General features: G+C 41.9%; 1 protein-coding gene across 2 annotated transcripts in view; it reads right to left on the bottom strand.

Moving 5' to 3' along the window:
• Nucleotides 1–14,066, bottom strand: part of FNIP2 (folliculin interacting protein 2) — a 51,158-nt gene extending 37,092 nt beyond the window's left edge. For both annotated transcript variants that reach the window (XM_034064631.1, XM_034064630.1), the window contains exon 1: nucleotides 13,963–14,066. In XM_034064631.1, the coding sequence (XP_033920522.1) occupies nucleotides 13,963–14,057 (95 nt within the window). In that variant the 5' untranslated portion in view covers nucleotides 14,058–14,066. The remainder of the gene's footprint in view (nucleotides 1–13,962) is intronic.
• Nucleotides 14,067–18,917: the final 4,851 nt, after the last annotated feature.

Raw genomic sequence — 18,917 nt, forward strand, 5'->3', positions numbered from 1 at the left:
TAGAATTCCACAAACTCCCTGCTTAGGGAAGGAAAATACACTGGATTTTTGCAAGGTTGGAAGCATTTTTTCATCCTCTGTTGCTAGAAAGCAATACCACCACACACATGCACAGAAAAAGACCACAAAAACCACATGCACCTGAGAGAGGCAAGGGAACAGAACTATACAAGTTAAAGTCACCTTAAATTGCACACATCAGCTTTCCTCAAACATCAAGAACAACCTATTAAACAAGTGTTTCACAACTCGGTCAACTTTCGTAAGGTTGGATTCATTGTTCATGGGCTTATCTACAAGTCAGAAGTTTGGGAGCTGGTTTCATACAGTCTCTCAGTGATAATGTAAAACAGTGTTTAAAAAAAAGTGTTTGAAGTAGTACCATAAACAGCACAAAGACAGTGCTCTCAGTTGCTAGCCCCAGAAATTGAATTCCTCATTAGCAATGAGAATAGCTCAAGACTAGTAACTGCACAAAAAAATTGCATATATTTGTGTTCTACCATTAAGAAAAGTGTGTTTATTTTTGCTAAACTAGGACTTTGAAAAGAGAAAGGTGAAGTATGCAATAATGTTAGTACCCTAGATCCACCTGATACAGGGGTAACCAATGTACAGGGGGGTAATACAGAGAAATTGTACAAGGGGGTTAAAGGAATTCCTTTGCTTAAACAAAAGTATTGTCTGTCCTAAGTACCTGCCATTGCCATCTTGCCAAGGCATTGATTACTGCTGGAGGGGGAGAAGCAGATGCTAGTTCTACTGACAAGGGACAAAAGCAGATGATTGGTTCTACTGATAAGCCGGGGAGAGGCAGACTGGGCACCGCCCAAATCTTAGGACCATGACAAAAGCACAGGTGTTTGGTCCTACTGAGAAGCGGGGGAGAAGCAGACTGGGCGCAGACCAGACCCTAAGGCCATGTCTGAAGGTTAAAAAGGTGTAAAGTTTAAGAAGAGGAAGACTCATTTACTTCATCTTGAAGACCCCTACCCACAAGAGGAAGACTCATTTACTTCATCCTGAGACCCCTGCCCATGACCAGAAGGGGCACTGCGCAGGTGCAAAGGACCTTCCAGCTCTTTATAATACGAAGCCGGGATAGATAATAAATATGTATAGGTGGATTGAGCAACCTCATGTCTATGTATACCTTAAGAGTATAAATGTAAAGGGAGAACAAACCTGAGGTGTGCATGCTTTGGAGGAGCTATCCCCATGCACCTCAGCGCTGAATAAAAGCATACCTACTTTACAACTTTAACTAGTTGTGGAGTCTATCTGTGCATCACACCACCTCATCCTTCCCTCAGTACAGAAAGTCTTGTTTAGTCTCAATCAACTTTTCCCCTTCCATCCCACTTTCCCCCGGAACCCCCCCCCCCCCAGCTTCTAACAGCTAGGAGAGCTCAATTCATCTAAATTAAGTCAAATATTTTGCAGAAATTTTCTCATAGTACTAATCTTTATCATTTCAAAGAACTGAAGGTTTACTTATTAATTTAACTCTCTTCAGGGTTTGGTGTTTGTGTCTGTTTTTTCCCCCGTTTATCTTTTTAAAGGCATCTCCTGTAACCAACATCCAGCTTCCACTGGACTCAAACAGGCTGAGCCAAACAGCAGCAGCTGCGGTGCTCGGTCCAGCATCTCTGCTAAGCACCGGGGCGCAAGGCCGTCTGGCCAGCAGGGCCACCCCACCTCCTCTGGCAGCAACGCCAGGCCTCAGCTCTAATGCATCATTCCCATGTCACTTGTTCCAGCGGCGCCATGTGACTGGGCCAGCATCCAGGAGCACAGCTACTAAATACACACTGCCAAGGCACGTCTGAGAACTGCCTCTGCCAGAAAGTGAGACGAATAGAAATCTTTTATCCTACCAGCTTTACTGCCTCTGCTTTTCCCTACCTTCCCTTGAACAGAAGAAAAAACTACATGTTGCACATCTGAAGAATTCGGAACAATAACACAAAGCAAAATGTAGTATCTATAACACTACTGCTTTTCAAAGCTGTATGAAAGTACCGATAGATCTCAGCTCCTGTGTAAAAGAGCAGGCCAGCACAGACATCACTACCACACCTTAGGGGCGGGTATCCTGAGGCATGGGTTTGGTTGCCTGCTCTTTCCTGTTCCTTCTCCCTCTTCTCTAAAGCCCTATTTTTTTTATTATTTAATAAGAAAAAGCCCATATGCAGCTTTCAAGCCTCTGTTCAAAGGAACAGTTTCAAACATGAGAATTAAAAATTACAAAACCCCAACTATTATTGATTAGATATTGTGTCAGTTGGCATTTACATATATTTAGAGAGATAAGAACATTTGGTATTCAACATCCCCCCCCCCCATTTTTTTATAGCTAACTGGAAAATAATCTTTTGCTGAAAGACACACAAACACCTTCTCACAAAGTAACTAAAACCACCCATATATTAACATAAACAATTTCTTGGCATATTTCCTCCACTCCTGCTATGAAAAGGCTATGTTCACAGAAGGGTTTTGTAAACTTCAGAGGATATGGCATTCTCTCTCAACCTTTACAGTCAAGTAAGTTTAGGGTACTCCCTCCAGGGACGTAGAAAGCACTACAAATACCCTCCTCTCCCTTGTTCTTGAACACGCACTCGCACCACACAAGAGAATGCTCTCGAGCAGGGCTAGAGGCAAGCGCTACCCAGGGACCCATGCTTGCCTTTTAAGGGAAATTGCTTCAGACAGGGCCAGTTGCAACTAACTCTGAAGTGTATATTCAGCAGCATGACTTCACTAAAAGAGATTGAGAATTACCCAGTTCTATGTGCATCCTTCCATATTCATAATATGTGAAATCAAACACATCAGATGTGGCTCTCCAGCAGTGCTCAGAGCTGAAGTGGCCCAGGATTTTTTGATCACCTAATATAACATTGGTAAGTCCTCTGTAAGTGGTTATGTTAAGCTGCTGTAAAAACAAGACATTTTCTGATTCCCTCAAAATAGTGATTGTTACTGAAAAGGCAGTCTGCAATATTCAGGAAGGGAATGAAGGAAAACTATGTACACTGAATATTTGTGAAAATTTTCTGATTTATCCAACTGGCAAGGATATGGGAAAGAACACATACACAAGAAGCCATGCTTGATCAACCAAATGGTGCTATAGCATGAACAGCAAAGTCCATTGCCTCTGTCTAGATGAATGCCAGGAAATCCTGACTTAGATTGAATGAAGTGATAACAGATGGACATAACATCAGCTCCGGCATTTTTCACCAGTTACAGCCAAAAATATGTTTTGCTCCTCTTGTTGTTACAATAATTTGTCTATTCCATTCAAAATGCTTTCCTTAACCCTCCCTGGTATACAGCATGGAAGGCAGCTTTCCAGTAACTTGCACTGAACCTAGAAGGCTTACATACATTATTTTCAAGTTTCACTGGAAGGGGAAGGAAGAGCCATGTCTCAGGACCCCAAAAATGAAGATCAGCATAATTAGATCACTCATACCATAATACCTTCTCAGTGAGAAAGACTACATACAAAACCAACCAAACAAACCACAGTCCTGCAGCTGACTGGCATGGAAAAACCTAATCTTGCTGCAAGACACTATGCAAGAGAGTTACATTCTGTTTACCAGCAATTACGTAGGACTTTGAATGTCTAAATAGTCATTAAGTTATGAAATAGCCTCCTCCGTAAAGCAGGCCAACTGCTCTGACTGCTCACATAAGATCCTAAGCATTTTCTAATAAATACTGGTATTTTATTAGACCTAAAAGTTTATACAGCCAGGTTTATACATAATTACAGTTGACCACACCCAGTAACATGCCAAAATTTGGCTGCCAAGCAGCAGTCCAGCAATCATGAAATACCTGGACAATAAAAGTCACAGAAAAAGAGACAGTTACAACCTTGCAACTAGGAAAATGCTTCACACACTGAAGATTCAGTGATAGAAACAAACTAAAATGTCAGTCAGCAAGTTTATGTAGCAATTACCTGTTTAGACAAATTAGGAACCTTGCTCCTCATGAGAAGGCAAGAATTGGTGAAGTTCTTCCCACGTTCCCCAGTAAAACACTGCATAAGAAAGTTGTTTATAATGGACCTGACTCTCTCCCGCAATGCAATCTACCAGAGCAGACTCACTGGGAGTCTTCTTAATCACAGATTCAGGTCAACTTCATTAAAAAACAAACGAAACTCTCACTTTCTAGTCAAAACAGGGCCCAAGGATATAACCCAAAGTCTATACTCTATCCAACTTTTAATGCTTCCGTAATGCAAACATAAAGCCATTGCTTCAATTAGATTTCTAGTTCACATTACAACATCAGATTTTAATACAAATATGCAGTTATTTCTTTAAGCACTAAAAGTTTAATTCAGAGATTAAAGTTATATTTGACATTCCACCCAGGTTGTTTTTGCTTAAAAACAAAGAAATCAGGCAGATGTAGTATCAGTCTGTCCAGAGCTTCAATGAGTTAACTGATTACTCTGAAAAAAAAAACAAAACATGTCTGTTGCAAAATACAATGTTCTGTTCTCATTTTCCTCCTCATTACATACCTCCTCCTGGACCCGTTATCCAGTTCAGCTGTACATAGGCATTGCATAGCTACCATGTGTCACCAAGTGACAAACAGAAAGCTAGCTTTTAAATATACATTATTTTCCTAGTTCCATTCAAAAGCACACCCTAACATTCTTGTCTGTAAGCCTGCACACAGGAACTTCCGAACACAAGAAGTTTAGTACTCAAATGAAGCTGTAGTCTGATCTAATCCACAGTGGATGACCAACATGTCAGGTGTGACTTATCTACTCTAGAACTTGGAAGCATATGGGAGATCATCTAGCGCTCAGTAAGCATGTTTTTTATCTATAGCCAGATGTAAAATATTTTTCTAATCAGAGGTGGTTAATTTACCCAATTCTAACTTGAAGTGATTTAGAAACTCTTCTAACAGTTGATGAGGCAGAGGTTGGCACTCCTGAAGCTGCTTCAGCTGGCTACCATGTGAGAGCAACCTTCCTCCAGGCTAGAAGCCAAGATCAAGTAAGAACTCAGATGCATGTCACCATAGTTGTCTGCCAAGTGAACTGAAGTGGTTATCAATTCACAGCTCTTTATTCCAATTTTCTCATCACAGCTGAGGACAAGAACACGAGACCTCTGTAACCAATTCTGCATGCAACCTGACAGCTTCACACAAACTACTGCAATAGCTGGTTCTATACCTTTACAAACACATGATCAGCACTATCGTGGAGGTGACAAATGTCCAGCCAATAACCTATTACAGCAAAGCATAGGAGAATGCAGTAGCATTTTGCACCATTGCTGCCGTCTGCCAAGACAAGAGCCTTAACACACAAACCCCACTGCTGTACAGCTGAGGAAAGTGGTTTCTGCACTTAATACACTTCTTCCTTGTTGCTTGCACTAGAAGTTACCAACCTTTCTTTCCAGTAAGTTAACAGGTCTCTGCTCAGCTTATTTAACCCAGTCATGTTAAACAAGCCAGGATTTCAGAAGCAAAAGACACATGACCTTTCTTGTAGTAGGATCGGTCACAAGAATCAGAACACATTTTAGACTACAAGTTAGGGAACTGAGTGTTCAATGTGAAGATTTTAGAAGGTCATTTTGTGGGAACATGAAAGGAAAGGCAAGAAACGATGAAAGATACAAGCACTCAACTGATCAGCAACAGCTGAACGAGCTCTCGTGTCCACGCAGAAGACACAAAAATTTGTCTGAATATAAAGTAATTCCTTTGAGCTGCATATTTTTAAAAACTTCAGTAACTGTCTTTCTCAGATCACAGAAGGCTTTAACATTACAACATTATACTAAGATCTGTAAGGTGGAGAAAGAATATAAATTTAAGAATAACCTGCTTATAACTATGTATTCACCAATTTGCAGATCATGCTCTCTGGGGTTTCCTTCAAAAACATCTTCTAATAGACTCTGCTCAGATTTTCTGTGCATTCAGATACCCAGCCCCAAAAGCTGAGCAATTTCAGGTGCTGGATAATATCCAGACTCAGAATTCAGCGCAAAGACTCAAAATCTAGAGCACTGAGTTCATTCAAGCCACAGATGTCTTTCATAAAACTCAGTAAATTTACTGACAATAAAATCTAACAGTTATTGTCAGAATCTTCTTGACTTAATTATAAAATACTAGAGTGTTCAAATTAGGAATCTAAAAGCCCTAATACCAAATTCAGCCTGTTAGCACATCCCTTAGAAAAGTAAATATTCTCAGATTGTTTACTTTAAACAGCTGATTTCTTTAGCAGGTGTGAAACTCCAGTGAGCACCTTGAAGGAGAAAAGTTGAAGTGCATTGCACGGTGCTGAGAGCATGCTGCAGAGAAAGCTCCATACTGATTCAGCAATTACATCACACATGGCTCAAATTTCACTTCAGCACAGTCTACGGAAGGAAAATCATGAGTCAGTTTTAGCAGCAGCAAGTGTGATGTAAAGCCCTCATGCTCATTTATCTGTGCAATTCAAAGAATCTCACCAATATCGAGGAATTGTGCTGACTGACAAGACACATTTTGGCTGCTGGTCATGTAAAAATAAATAAATAAACAAACAAACAAATAAATAAATAAGCACCCATACTTGCCCTAACTGTAGTGGAGAAGGCACAGGCACCATTAATGAAACTCCTAAGCTAGTCCTCTCAGTGCCTCAGAAGAATGCTTTGTCTGGCAGCCGGCACAGGAGCTTGTCTTGTGACCTCAATCTTCAACATACAAAAATGACACTACTACAGTATTTGAGCAACAAACCCATACAAATAGGGCAAATGGAGTGAGGCAAGAAAGGCAGCAAGCACTGTTAATGTCAGGAGAAAGCAGGATGGAGAACCACCTGAGCCAGCCTGCAGATTAAGAAGTAGAGGCAGAGCATACAGAGGAGCTGATTCATGACAGGCAAAGGTGAACAACCACATCCATGCCTGTTAGATCAGTAGTAATCTGACACTGTGCAAAGTGCATGCAAAGGTGCAGACATCTGCTGTCCTCATACAAGAGGTACCCAATTCAAAGTCCTCCTTTTCTCACTTATTCTCTCTAGCAAGCCTGTTAACCACCATCCTACAGAACTTCATTCTTCATCTTCTGCCTAACAAGTGTACCCATGGAAACCTTCACATAGCAAATACTGATAATTAGGGTAGCATAAGAACATTCTTGCACCACTGTCTAGCAGCATGCAAGACAACAGTGTGCTTTTACATTAAGAGGGTACTTGGTAGAAACAACTATTGACAAATATAAAACACATGGCTCTAAAATTGACTCTTCAGAAGCCATGCCTGAACATCACTAAGATGCAAAGTAGATTACAGATGAAAGCACACAATTGCCAGTGTCAGCAGGAATACTTAAAGGAAAGGGTATGTCACCAGGCTTTGCAGCACATGTAGTCAGTATTAATCCAAATAATTGTTTTCACAAAAGAAGTCCTCAGCAGCTTCAATATTACTGAAATGCCAGAACCAGTAATAAACTGACTTTATGAAAACAACTACTGCATTTTCTAGCCCTTTTGACTCCAGCTATGTTGTCACATCTACACTCTCTGGGCTTTTAGCTTGTTGCTACTCACTGCTCAGACCAAAGATACAGATAAAGGCTATTACCATGTACTGAAACACCTACATCCCACAACAGTCATCATGCCATCCTATTTTGACAATGATTACAACATTTTTGTCAAACCTCTTCCATTCTCCTTTCAAGTTCTAATAGAGCTATTCTGCTACTTCAACTAAGCCCACATAAGAAGTTACAATATTTACGTAAGTTTGTATGAAGCTAACCTCTACTGACAATACAGCTCCGCATCAGCTTTTAAAAAGTTTCTCTATGAATTCTGCTTTTATGAATGAATGTCCACACTTTTCAGCCCCAAGCAGCTCTGTATTCTTATGTCCATTTATGTCAACAGACAAGTGTTTTCCTATGGTATTAGCATCACTACTTTAGATTGTAGTGTATTGTGCTTCAAGATGTGCTTCTGACAAGGGAAGGAAGCTCCAAGGCTTTCTGTCACTACTATTCCCAAATCACTTTCTCCTGAGTGTAGTACTTGTAGAGTACTCACTCAGTTCTGGACATGTAAAGAGCAAAACTACCCCAAGAATAATGAAACAAGCACTGTCCAACTGCACAACAATTTAAACAGTAAGAAATAACACTTCTAGCTGGTTATGCCACATGGATAAGTTACTTGTAAAACAGAAATAACCCCCTGGCAAAACTAATTTGACCAAACAAGAATGTATTTTTAATGGAATTAAAAGAAATAACCAAAGTACATCCATCTTTCTCACCACATCAATAACTCATGCATTTCCACACAGGTTTTTTAAGCCATATGGGAAGGCAAAGGGATGTCTCTTGCAATTTTAAGAGAGAATGAGTTAGTCTCAAAGCAAAACTAGAGGAAACCAACAGGTTGTTCAGTGACAGAAATGTAGAAGTGTGTAGGGGAGGGAAAATCCAAACAACTTAAAGAGAAGAAGGGTATTGGTTCCCGTAAAGCTCCGAAGCTGAAGGACTTGGAATTTGCTTGTTTTCCTTTAAAACAGCTCCAGGCTGGAAATGTGGTTTCTACCATACTTTCAATCACTTAATCTCTAAGTTGTTTTCTTGACAGTATAATAAATCTCCGCAGAACTTACTCTCTTTCTACTGACTGAGGAAAGGCTAATGCGAGAGCGGAGGTATTATACTGCACCTTAAGGCTCACCTTCAGCTGTCAGTGAAGAGACATGTGGCTTAGACCTGCTGTTTAAATTTCCTTGCCCCCATGCTCAGATCTGGCCCTGGGCTGCATTGCCCTTTGTACAGCATATAAAGTAATGCTTTTTCTTCCAAATACTTTTTGAAGGGTTTACAGCCAGATGTTTAATGATATTTCCGTGTATGAAAATGAACGAGTGCTCAGTAGTGTTCCTGTTGTGTGGATGCCTACAAAGCTGCAAGAAGCTCAAGAGAAGCCCAATTAGGCTACAAGAATTTGCTGAGGAGTGTTTCATTCTAACAAAGATATAACTGACAAGCAAGCAGACTCAAAGCTCACTACCGCTTTCTTTCCTTTTTCAGAAGGTGGAACACTGCCAGGCTGGTAATAAATGCTGTGAAATAATGCTTAGCAAATAGGATCTCACCAAGCATTTCAGCACTATGACCAAAGGAATTACTAGTATCAGCTGCCAAACAAATGATCTCATACACCAAAGCTAACAAACTGTTACAAGATAGATATCCTGCATTTACAACATGATATCCGCTCTATTATAGACACCAGAAGAAGCAGCTGATACTCAATGCTGAAGAAACAGCCCATTTGTGAGTTTCAAACACAGCTGAAATAACACAAACTTTTTTTTTTATATAGAATCCACATAAAATGAAGTTATTCCCTGTTTTACAACACTCCTTCACTAAACATACCAATACCAAAGAAATTCCATCAGAGGCTGCAAAGCAGAAATGACACATTCAGCAATGAAAACACTGTCTTCCAGAAACTCCAAGGTATTTCTTTCCACTCTTACTTCCCTGGATATAGGCATGTCATTAAAAAAAAGTAAGAATCAAAGACCAAAATTAGTGTGAAGCCTGAGCCCTCAGTTTAAGGGTAATGTCAATCTTTCATGTTGAAAGGATCAGAAACACACTGATGTGAAGTCTCATTCTATAGTCAGGTAAACACAATTACAGTGCCATGGTTTTAACTCAGCCACTAAGTACCATGGAGCCACTCACTCCTTTCCATGCTGTAGGTTGAGAAAAAGAATCAGAACAATATAAAATCCATGGGTTTGGATAAGAACAGCTTAATAATTGCAATTAAGTAAAAATATAATAATAGAAATAATACCAACAATAAACAATATGGATAATAATAACAATAGGAAGAAAAAAAGTTTAAAAATGAAAACTTAGAAAACACAAGTGATGCACAATGCAAGTGCTCACCACCTGCTGACCAATACCCAGCCCAACCCAAGCAGCGATCTGGGCCTTCCAGGTAACTTCCACCAGTTTATACACTGGGCATGATGTGCTGTGGTATGGAACACCTCTTTGGCTAGTTTGGGTCTGGTGTGCTGTCTCTGCTCCTTCCCCACTTCTTGTGTCCCTCCTCACTGGCAGAGCGTGCGACTGTAAAGTCCTTGTTCCAGGTAACACTACTTAGCAACAGCTAAAACATCTGTGTGCTATCAGCACTGTTCCGAAACTAAAGCAAAAACACAGCACTGCACCAGATGCTAGGAATAAAAAAAAAAAAAACTGTTATAGCTGAAACCAGGACACAGAAGAACTGCTATAAATTTAAGTACAACCAAACTACCTGCAACCTATATCCATTTCCTTCAAGCCACCACCCAGCACCTCAGTAAAATACGTGCTTAGGACTTGAGACATTCTAGTCTTTAGATACTGTGTGCTTATAAAATACTCTACTTAATCCCTAAAATTAAACATTCATGGGGAGTAGGATGCTTTATTTTTGCATTAATAGATACCATTCTGCTGAGCACATAATCCTGGTAGCATTCCAAAAACCTGTAGAAACTACTCTAAATCAATCTTGTAGGGGAAGTAACATTTGATAAAGAAATAAGAAATATTAGGGGAATTTAGCCACATAAATGCACATTTCTGACCAAGTATTTTGGATTTTCTGTGTTAGAGGCTACAAAGAAATACACTGAACTACAGTCACTCACATGCCTCAGTTGAAAGGTGGGTGTATACATATATATTTGTATGTGTGCATTATACACTTACATACACAAACACATATATAGATATTTTCAGTTAAAGGAAGCAAAAAGCAGTAGTAACAGAAACTAGAAACTGAAGATCTGTGTATAAAACTGCTTAGAACAAATACAGTATCATGTCACTAATACCCATCCGCTCTCCAGCTGGTTTAAAATTTCTCTTAAAAAAAAAAAAAAAGATATTCTACCAGTCTAACTACAACCATTTCATACTTTCATTATTTTGAAGGAGGTACAGGCCAGTAAAAAGTCCTAGTATCTAAATAGCTCTATGTTAACATCTACACCTCATATTTACTTTCTCCTCACCAGCAAGTAAGGCTTGTGTTTATATTAACACAGCCCAACAAGACAAGAACCACAGCGCTAAGGACCTATTAATTGGTGCTAAGGACGTGACCCACCACACTGGAGTACTGCTTCTGACCAGCCATAGTCTGGTCCCAGGGACTGAATGTCCATTAGTAGTTGGAGCACACCTTCTAATTATTTCATTCATTTCATTTCAATACGAATCAAGTTTACATACTGAAGCCACTTGGCTACATAAGCCAAAATTCAGTAAGTAGAGACAATTGAGAGGTTTTCTTTAAAAGAGCACTCCTAATCCAAATTAAGATGGTATGCTCATTTACTCAAGAAACAATTTCCTGTGGCTTCACATTCAGTTATAGGCACCATGTCTCTCTTTGAGCCTATGCCAGCTCATCCCAATAAGCAACATGAACCTTAGAGCTTTCTGCTTTCTTCAGAACCAGAGAGGAAGCAGCACCAACATTTGGTCAAGATGTCAAAGCAGAGAAGGCAACAGAACAACCACCTGCAGTACTTGTTACAGGCAAACCTCAAGCCTGGTTGATGGCCCTTTGCAACAGAATTTCTCCTGGTGTTCCTGGGAAGACTGGAAAATTTAAAGCTTTCTACCAGCATACTAAAAAAAAGCTGTCTTATTTGAGTTGTTAATATCTACTAAAAAGATTGTTGGCAATTTTGCTATTGTAAGGATGATGCTTGAATACACTTAAACTTTCCAGACTTCCATGACAATTCAAAGTCCAAGGATACAGTGTTACTGGTCTTACAGGGCCACTCAAGAGAGCTATACACAGCAAGGCATACTGAATGTAGAGGAGAATCTCACTAACCCAAAGAGAGGGAATAAAACTAACTAAAATCCCTAAAAATATAAGCTTGTCATTAGATCAGAAAATGATCCTGCCACTTAGCCTCTAAAAGTGACCAGCAGCATATGCTTAAAACAGAAGCTACCAAAGGATCAAGCCTTTGATTTTACTTAAAATCAATCACATCTCTCCATTCAAGAGATTACTGTTCAACAGAAAGTGTATTACAAACACTACAGATGAGCTTCCAAGACCCTGTAAGTATGCTCCTGCAGGTCATGAACAGATCACAAGAAAAAGAACTGCAACATATTCAGAGGAAGAAGTCATAAGGAAGAAGCTTAATGCAGTATTAACAGGTTAAAAAACCCAAACATATGCAAAATGGTTCAAATAGCTATATCAAATTTGCAAAAAAAAAAACCAACAAAAAACACAAACCAACCAACAAACAAACCAGATAGCAAGGGAATGGGGAGAAAATAGTGGGATAAAAAGCATGATCAGTTTCTACAATAGTATTTTAATTATAACAGGGTTTTTTGAAGTGTCACATCATTAGATGTTATTTAAACTGAAAACCAAGTGTTGAATATCTTACCCAAGGAACGGGAAGAAAATTAATACAATCACAAAATACTCCAGATGGAGCAATCCTACTGATTTTAATGGGGGGACACACTGTACAAGGAATTTGGCCTTCATGGAGATCCTTGACAAATCTGAAAAACCTAAAACTAGAACTCGCAGCATTGCTCTCTGATACAGAGTACTTGGTAAGATTTTAAGTATATGGCAAAATGTTTGTTAGTCAGGAATTGTTACTCAGTTTAAATGTGGAAAATATGTTTTCTCTCAATTAAAGAGACTATTTAAGTCACAAGGGAAGTACTTCAAAAAGTAACTAGCAAGCACAACACATAGACTATAGCCTCCTGAAATTCACCAGCCCTGTTTCCTATATGAACGCAGCACTAGCACTGGGACTACCACTTTCAAATGAATTGCCTCATAACCCAAATATCTTAATGCCATTTTGCTGTTACTCCATTTTTCATGAAGATCTTCCAGCTTTGGCTAAGCATATGGCCATGGCCCACACAGACCATCTTTGAAATCATAAGGGTTCAATGACTGTCATCTTTTGTACTTGGCACTATGTGGATCAAGATAATTTTCACTCTTCTCCTTCCCTTACCATTCTTATAGTTTCAGTATAGAAAGCCCACATTCCAATTCAATCTCATATACTATCTGATCACAAGATCCGTCAACTCATGCCGAACAGAAAAAACAGACACAGAGGCTACTGGACATGCATGTGATGGTCACTGTGCTCACCAGGACCAGTTTGGTCTTGTGCACAGAACAGATGCTAAAAGTAACAAAGCCTCAAACCAAAATGCTGTTCCCGAGGGCTGAGAAAACAGTAATAATTCAGTATTATATAAAGATTACATATTCAAGCCCTAAAGTAGCAATAGTGACTAGATCTCACCTTTAAGCATTTGCTCTATCGCGAGCAGGGAGAGCAGTGGAAGGTGCCCAGTGCTCAGCGGGTCATCAGACTAGGCACGTGTATTTAGGTCACAACAATCAAGCCATTTTTGTTTTTTCCATCTCGCTGATGAGCGAGACCTGAGCACGAGTTATCACAGTAATCCCGTACAAACGCAAGGTAAGAGAAGGCCTGGCGCCTCCGCCCGGTGTCCCCCACTGAGCGCGCCCCCCGACCCCGAGCGTGACACTTCCAGCTCGAATATAAAATGGCTGAGAGATCCAAAGAGGGATCTCTTTGGCAGAAGGAGCCGCCCCATCACCACCCGGGGTGCTCCCTCCTCGCCGGTCGCTCCCCCAGCCCCTGCGGAAACTTCGCAGCGGGAGTCCCGGGGGGCAGCGGCCCCTCAGCCTGGAGGCAGGGGACAGCGATATCCTCAGCCGCCCCTTCGAGGAGGTCCCCCAAGGCCCGTGTGCAGGGGCTCCGGCGAGCCTGGACCCGCCCTGCCCCCGCCGCTCACCTGAAGGCGGGCCCCTCCCCCGGAGCGCGGCCATGGGGGGCCGCCGCGCCACCGCCCCTTTTGTTGAACAGCTTCTGGAGCAGTGTAGGGGCCATGCTGCTGCCGCCGTCCTGCCCGGCGGGGGCCCCACCGCGCGTCTCGCAGCGGTTCAGAGGGCGGCGAGCGGCGGCGGCCGCATCCCCGCCGCCGCGGAGCCACCCAGCATTGCGCGGAGGCGAGGCGAGGGGAAGCGAGGTGAGGTGACTGGAGCGCCGCGCCGCTCAGCTGCGCCGCTCCCGGCGGCCGCCCGTCACCTGACCGAGGGGCCGAGCCCGCCCACCGCGGCCGCCCGGCGGCGCTGACAGCCGCCCGCCCTCCCGCCGGACTGGCACTGCTCGCCACAGACACCCCGCCAGCCGCCGCGCGACGGCAACGGAGACTGGGACAGCGAGCGCGCCGCGCCCCTCAAGCGTCCCCCATTGGGTGAGCTGCGCTCGTGCCCCGCCCCCAGCACGTGGTAAGGCGCAGGGGGCCCGCTTAAAGGGACAGAGCCTGCCTCGCGTTGGGGTGCGGCGGTTGGAGACGTTGGTGGGGGAGGTGCTGAGAGGGCCCATGCAGTGCCCATGCGAGTACAGCGGGCGCTGACTCGTGTGTCCACAGTAGTAAGCACCCGCGTAAACACACATAAGGAGTGTGACCAGCAGGTCGAAGGGGGTGATTCTACCACTCTGCTCTTGTGAGACCCCACTTGGAGTACTGTGTACAGTTCTGGTGTCCTCAACATAAAAAGGACATGGAACTGTTGGAACAAGTCCAGAGGAGGGCCACGAGGATGATCAGTGGACTGGAGCACCTCCCATATGAAGACAGGCTGAGAAAGCTGGGGCTGTTCAGCCTGGAGAAGGCTGCATGGAGACCTCATAGCAGCCTTCCAGTATCTGAAGGGGACTTATCAGGATGCTGGGGAGGGATTATTCATTAGGGACTGTAGTGACAGGACAAGGGGTAATGGGTTAAAACTTAAACAGGGAAAATTCAGAGAGAAGTTCTTTACTGTGAGGGTGGTAAGGCACTGGAGCAGGTTGCGCAAAACAGTGTTGAATGCTCCACCCTGTCAGTGTTCAAGGCCAAGATGGATGGGGCAACCTGGTCTAGTGGAAGGTGTCCCTGTCCATGGCAAAGGGGCTGGAACTAGATGAGCTTTAAGGTCCTTTCCGATCCAATGATTCTTTTTATTAAGGTAGCACTGCTTGGAAGGTGCCTATTTTTACTCATTTCTCTACAATGATCTACTTCATTCACAAAAAAATAATTAAACAATGCCACAGTACTAGGGTGTGTGTGTGTCATTTGGAGCTTTGTTTAATTTGAGGGGAAGGGCTGTTTGTGTGCTTTTTCCCAGCAGCAGGTCAACACCACCATGCAACCACCAAGAGAATCCAACTCCAAATGCTGTTTTAACCACACAGGTAGCAGAATTAAAACAGCTTCCTGTTCTTCCAGAAAACTCAGACACATGACATGGAGAATGGGGATCATGGCAATAGCTGTAACAGACTATTACAATAGCTGACTGCAGACTCAACACCCAGTAGCAGCAAAGGAGGTGGTGAACATGCTGGTGCTTTAGAGCAAACCTTTCCATGGTTGGAGAAGCTGATTTCTTTCTAAAATAAAAATCGAAAGATGACTTTCTACTGACCTGATAATTTGATCAGCTGCTCCCTCTGTGACCCCAGCTTGAATCCTGTAGTGCTCAGCTGACTGTCTCCAGGTCTATTCTCAGAAGGCATTGCCATTTTGAAGGCTTTCAGCCACTTCATCTGTGAGATGGAATACCCAGTATAAACCTTTCAGCTTGGGTATTCTTGCAGCTTTTGATTCTTCCACCATCATCACCAAATGCCCCCAGTCATTAAAAGATCAACCCATGCAAGCAAAGCTGAAGGACCAAAGAGTGAGGGCATGGAGATGACAGTACAGCAAAAGGGAAGTGAATAGCAGGGTGTGGCTGAACACGATGAAAGACATCCTGGTTGACATAGTAGTCAGTGCAAATTAGAATATAGGTATTCAGCTCCAGAAATATGCACTGGATTGTATTTCTTAAAGAACAGCAAAAATGTTGTGCAAAGGTTGAGCAGATATAAAGAAAAAAGCCATACTATCTGGCAAGAAAAGACCATTTGCAGCAAGATGTTTACAGCCCTCACCTCTTCTAGGAAATACAGGAAATAAAAGTGTGGCATATAAAAATCATGGAATAATTTACGTTGGAAGAGACTTCTAAGATCATCAAGTCCAGCTGTTAACCTAGCACTGCCAAGTCCACCACTAAACCATAAAAAGGTCATTCAAAACCTGGAATATCTGAATGCTCAGGTAAGTATTCCTGTGTTTCATAGCATGTAAATTTCTCAGAAGATTCTCTCCTGAGAAAGCAGGGATTAGGTCTTACAGCCAGGATAGGCTGGGCTAAAAGTCAAGTCTTCCAAGTCACACTTTGCCTCCCTGTCACTAGGACCTGGATGAAATCTGAATTCTGTTATAGCTGCTTCCCTTCCCCCCTGAATGCACAAGTCCAAAATATTCCAAAAGCTTTGTTGTCAGAACTAGGCTTTGGAGGAACCACAGGAACAAGCCAGAGGCCAGAACAGGTACGTAAGCTCTGAAGATTTAACAAAAAGTTTGTTAATCCATGGCGCTCACTAATGACTTACTGCTTAGCGTGGTGATGCACAGTAAGTCACATGAACACAGGTTAAGTCTTGCTACACTTTGCACTGTTTCAGCAACATTTCAGATTCTGTAAAATAAACAAAATCCAATTTTTACTGCCACTTAAAACATGCGAAGTACAAAGTGATACCAAGTATGTCTAGAATTATTCTCTCTCCATATTGCCATTATTACTAGTTAGCAGAGCAAGTCTAAATTACTCTCAACAGAGAATTATAAAACCTATTATAAAATGCATTCCATTTTGCAAGCAGGGGCAGAAACTGACAGGAGTGGAGAGCTCGGGATTGCAGCCCCCTGCAAACTGGCTTACTCATCCATCGTGGAACTGAGTATTACATAACTTGAGCTGTTGCTGCAGCAACTTTTCCCAGCCCCGGAACAGTGCCACAGAGGTGCTGCCTTAATATAGATAAGCAGCTTCACTGTCTTTTTACACAGCAAATACAGTTAGCTGAAAATGAAAGATAGTTTAAAGAAAAATATTCAAGATAATTGTTTCAAAATTACTGTGAAATACTGATGTAATGAAACATTAATTTTCAGCAGCCTTTGGTGTTAAAAACAGACCAGAAAAGAGATGACTCCTTTTAATCACTACAATATAAATACCTAGAAATACAGTGATAAATGGATTGTGTGAAGGCAGTTGGTATTTACAGTCCACTGAAATCGCTACTGTACTTACATACATGACATGTTCATACCTTACATACTTACATGTGCACATACCTATGGATGTTCATACACTTGTTTAAAACCTGGTTTTGTTCTTCTCTGCAACAGAGTTGTTGACATTGTTAAACTGAATGTCTAAGCCTCCTGGTCCAGGACTCCATCCAAAGTCTTGCTGGAAAGCCCCATGTCCCAGATTTTCAGTGGCAAATTCTGCTGTGGGACTTCCTATTTCTGGTTGCACTCTGGTCATTAAATCCATGCTGATGTAGTTCACCTTGAACTCCATTCTACATTAGATGAATGCAAAAAGGCTTTCTACACACACACACACAAAAATCATAATTGATATTTTCACAGAATCATAAAATGGTTTGGATTCCAGGGTAACACAAAGATCCTCTAATTCCAACTCCACTGCTACTGCCAGGGACACCTTCCACTAGAACAGGTTGCTCCAAGCCCTGTCCAATCTGGCCTTGAACACTGAAAGGGATGGGTCACCTACAGCTTCTCTGGGTAACCTATGCCAGTGTCTCACCACCCTCAAGGTGAAGATTGTTTTCTCTAATGTCTAATTTAAGTCTCCTCTCTTTCAGTTTAAAGCCATTCCACCTTGTCCTGTCACTACATAGCCTTGTAAAAAGTCCCTCTCCAGCTTTTGGTAGGTCCCCTTTAGGCACTGGAAGGCTAGTTTAAGATCTCCTTGGAGACTTCTCCAGGTTGAACAAGCCCTTTAATACCTTTTGGTGGTAACTATGATAAACAGTAGTATGCATCTACATGAAAGTGCAGTAATATACAGGACATACATTTGTATCAGAAGTGAGGGCAGGAATTCAGCAACAAAACTGTCATCCCACATCATCACTGGGGCAACTGTGGCCAGCAGATTGCTAATGCTTTGGGCATCTCCTTGCAAGTCATGGCTGTACTGTTAGCAGAAGTCATAGGCACCCTCTACCATACTTCCTCAGGTCTTAAATATTACTCTTTGTTATTTGCCTCTGAAACATGTTCTAAACAGAGCTAAAATATACAGCTAAAAAGTCTGCTTATTTTTGCTTGATTTTTAGCTAAACTATTTCTTTAGAATCAGTGTATCTGAAAGTTAGCGATGAGTAAATGCATGACTTCTTTCAATTTCTGTCATATTATGTCAGCTCTATGTAGACACTTCTCTTTTTAAAACATCTCAAGATAAGTACATACAGTTCTTTCATTGTTTAACATTGCATTTTAATTCAGCTTAGAGGAATCATCTCAGAGTCAGTAACTGCTCATTATGGGTTTCATCTAGGACCTCTTTATTCAGCTTTATGGAGAAAGAGACTTGGTTCAGCTGGAAAACAATAAGCCTAATGATTAGAAAACAGATTTATTTCTTTCTCTCCTGTCTCATGTCTCTCTCATGAAGATGACATGCTTGACGTGCCAGGTCACATGGGAACAGCACATGATGCACCCTGTGTGTCACACAGCACTGGCTAAGTGGCTGCTCTATTTCACGGAAGGCAGTGAAAGTGTCTTTACCAAGCCTGTTACCAAAAACCTGCTTACTG

The sequence above is a fragment of the Melopsittacus undulatus genome, chromosome 7 (assembly GCF_012275295.1).
Source record: "Melopsittacus undulatus isolate bMelUnd1 chromosome 7, bMelUnd1.mat.Z, whole genome shotgun sequence".
NCBI classification, from domain to species: domain Eukaryota; kingdom Metazoa; phylum Chordata; class Aves; order Psittaciformes; family Psittaculidae; genus Melopsittacus; species Melopsittacus undulatus.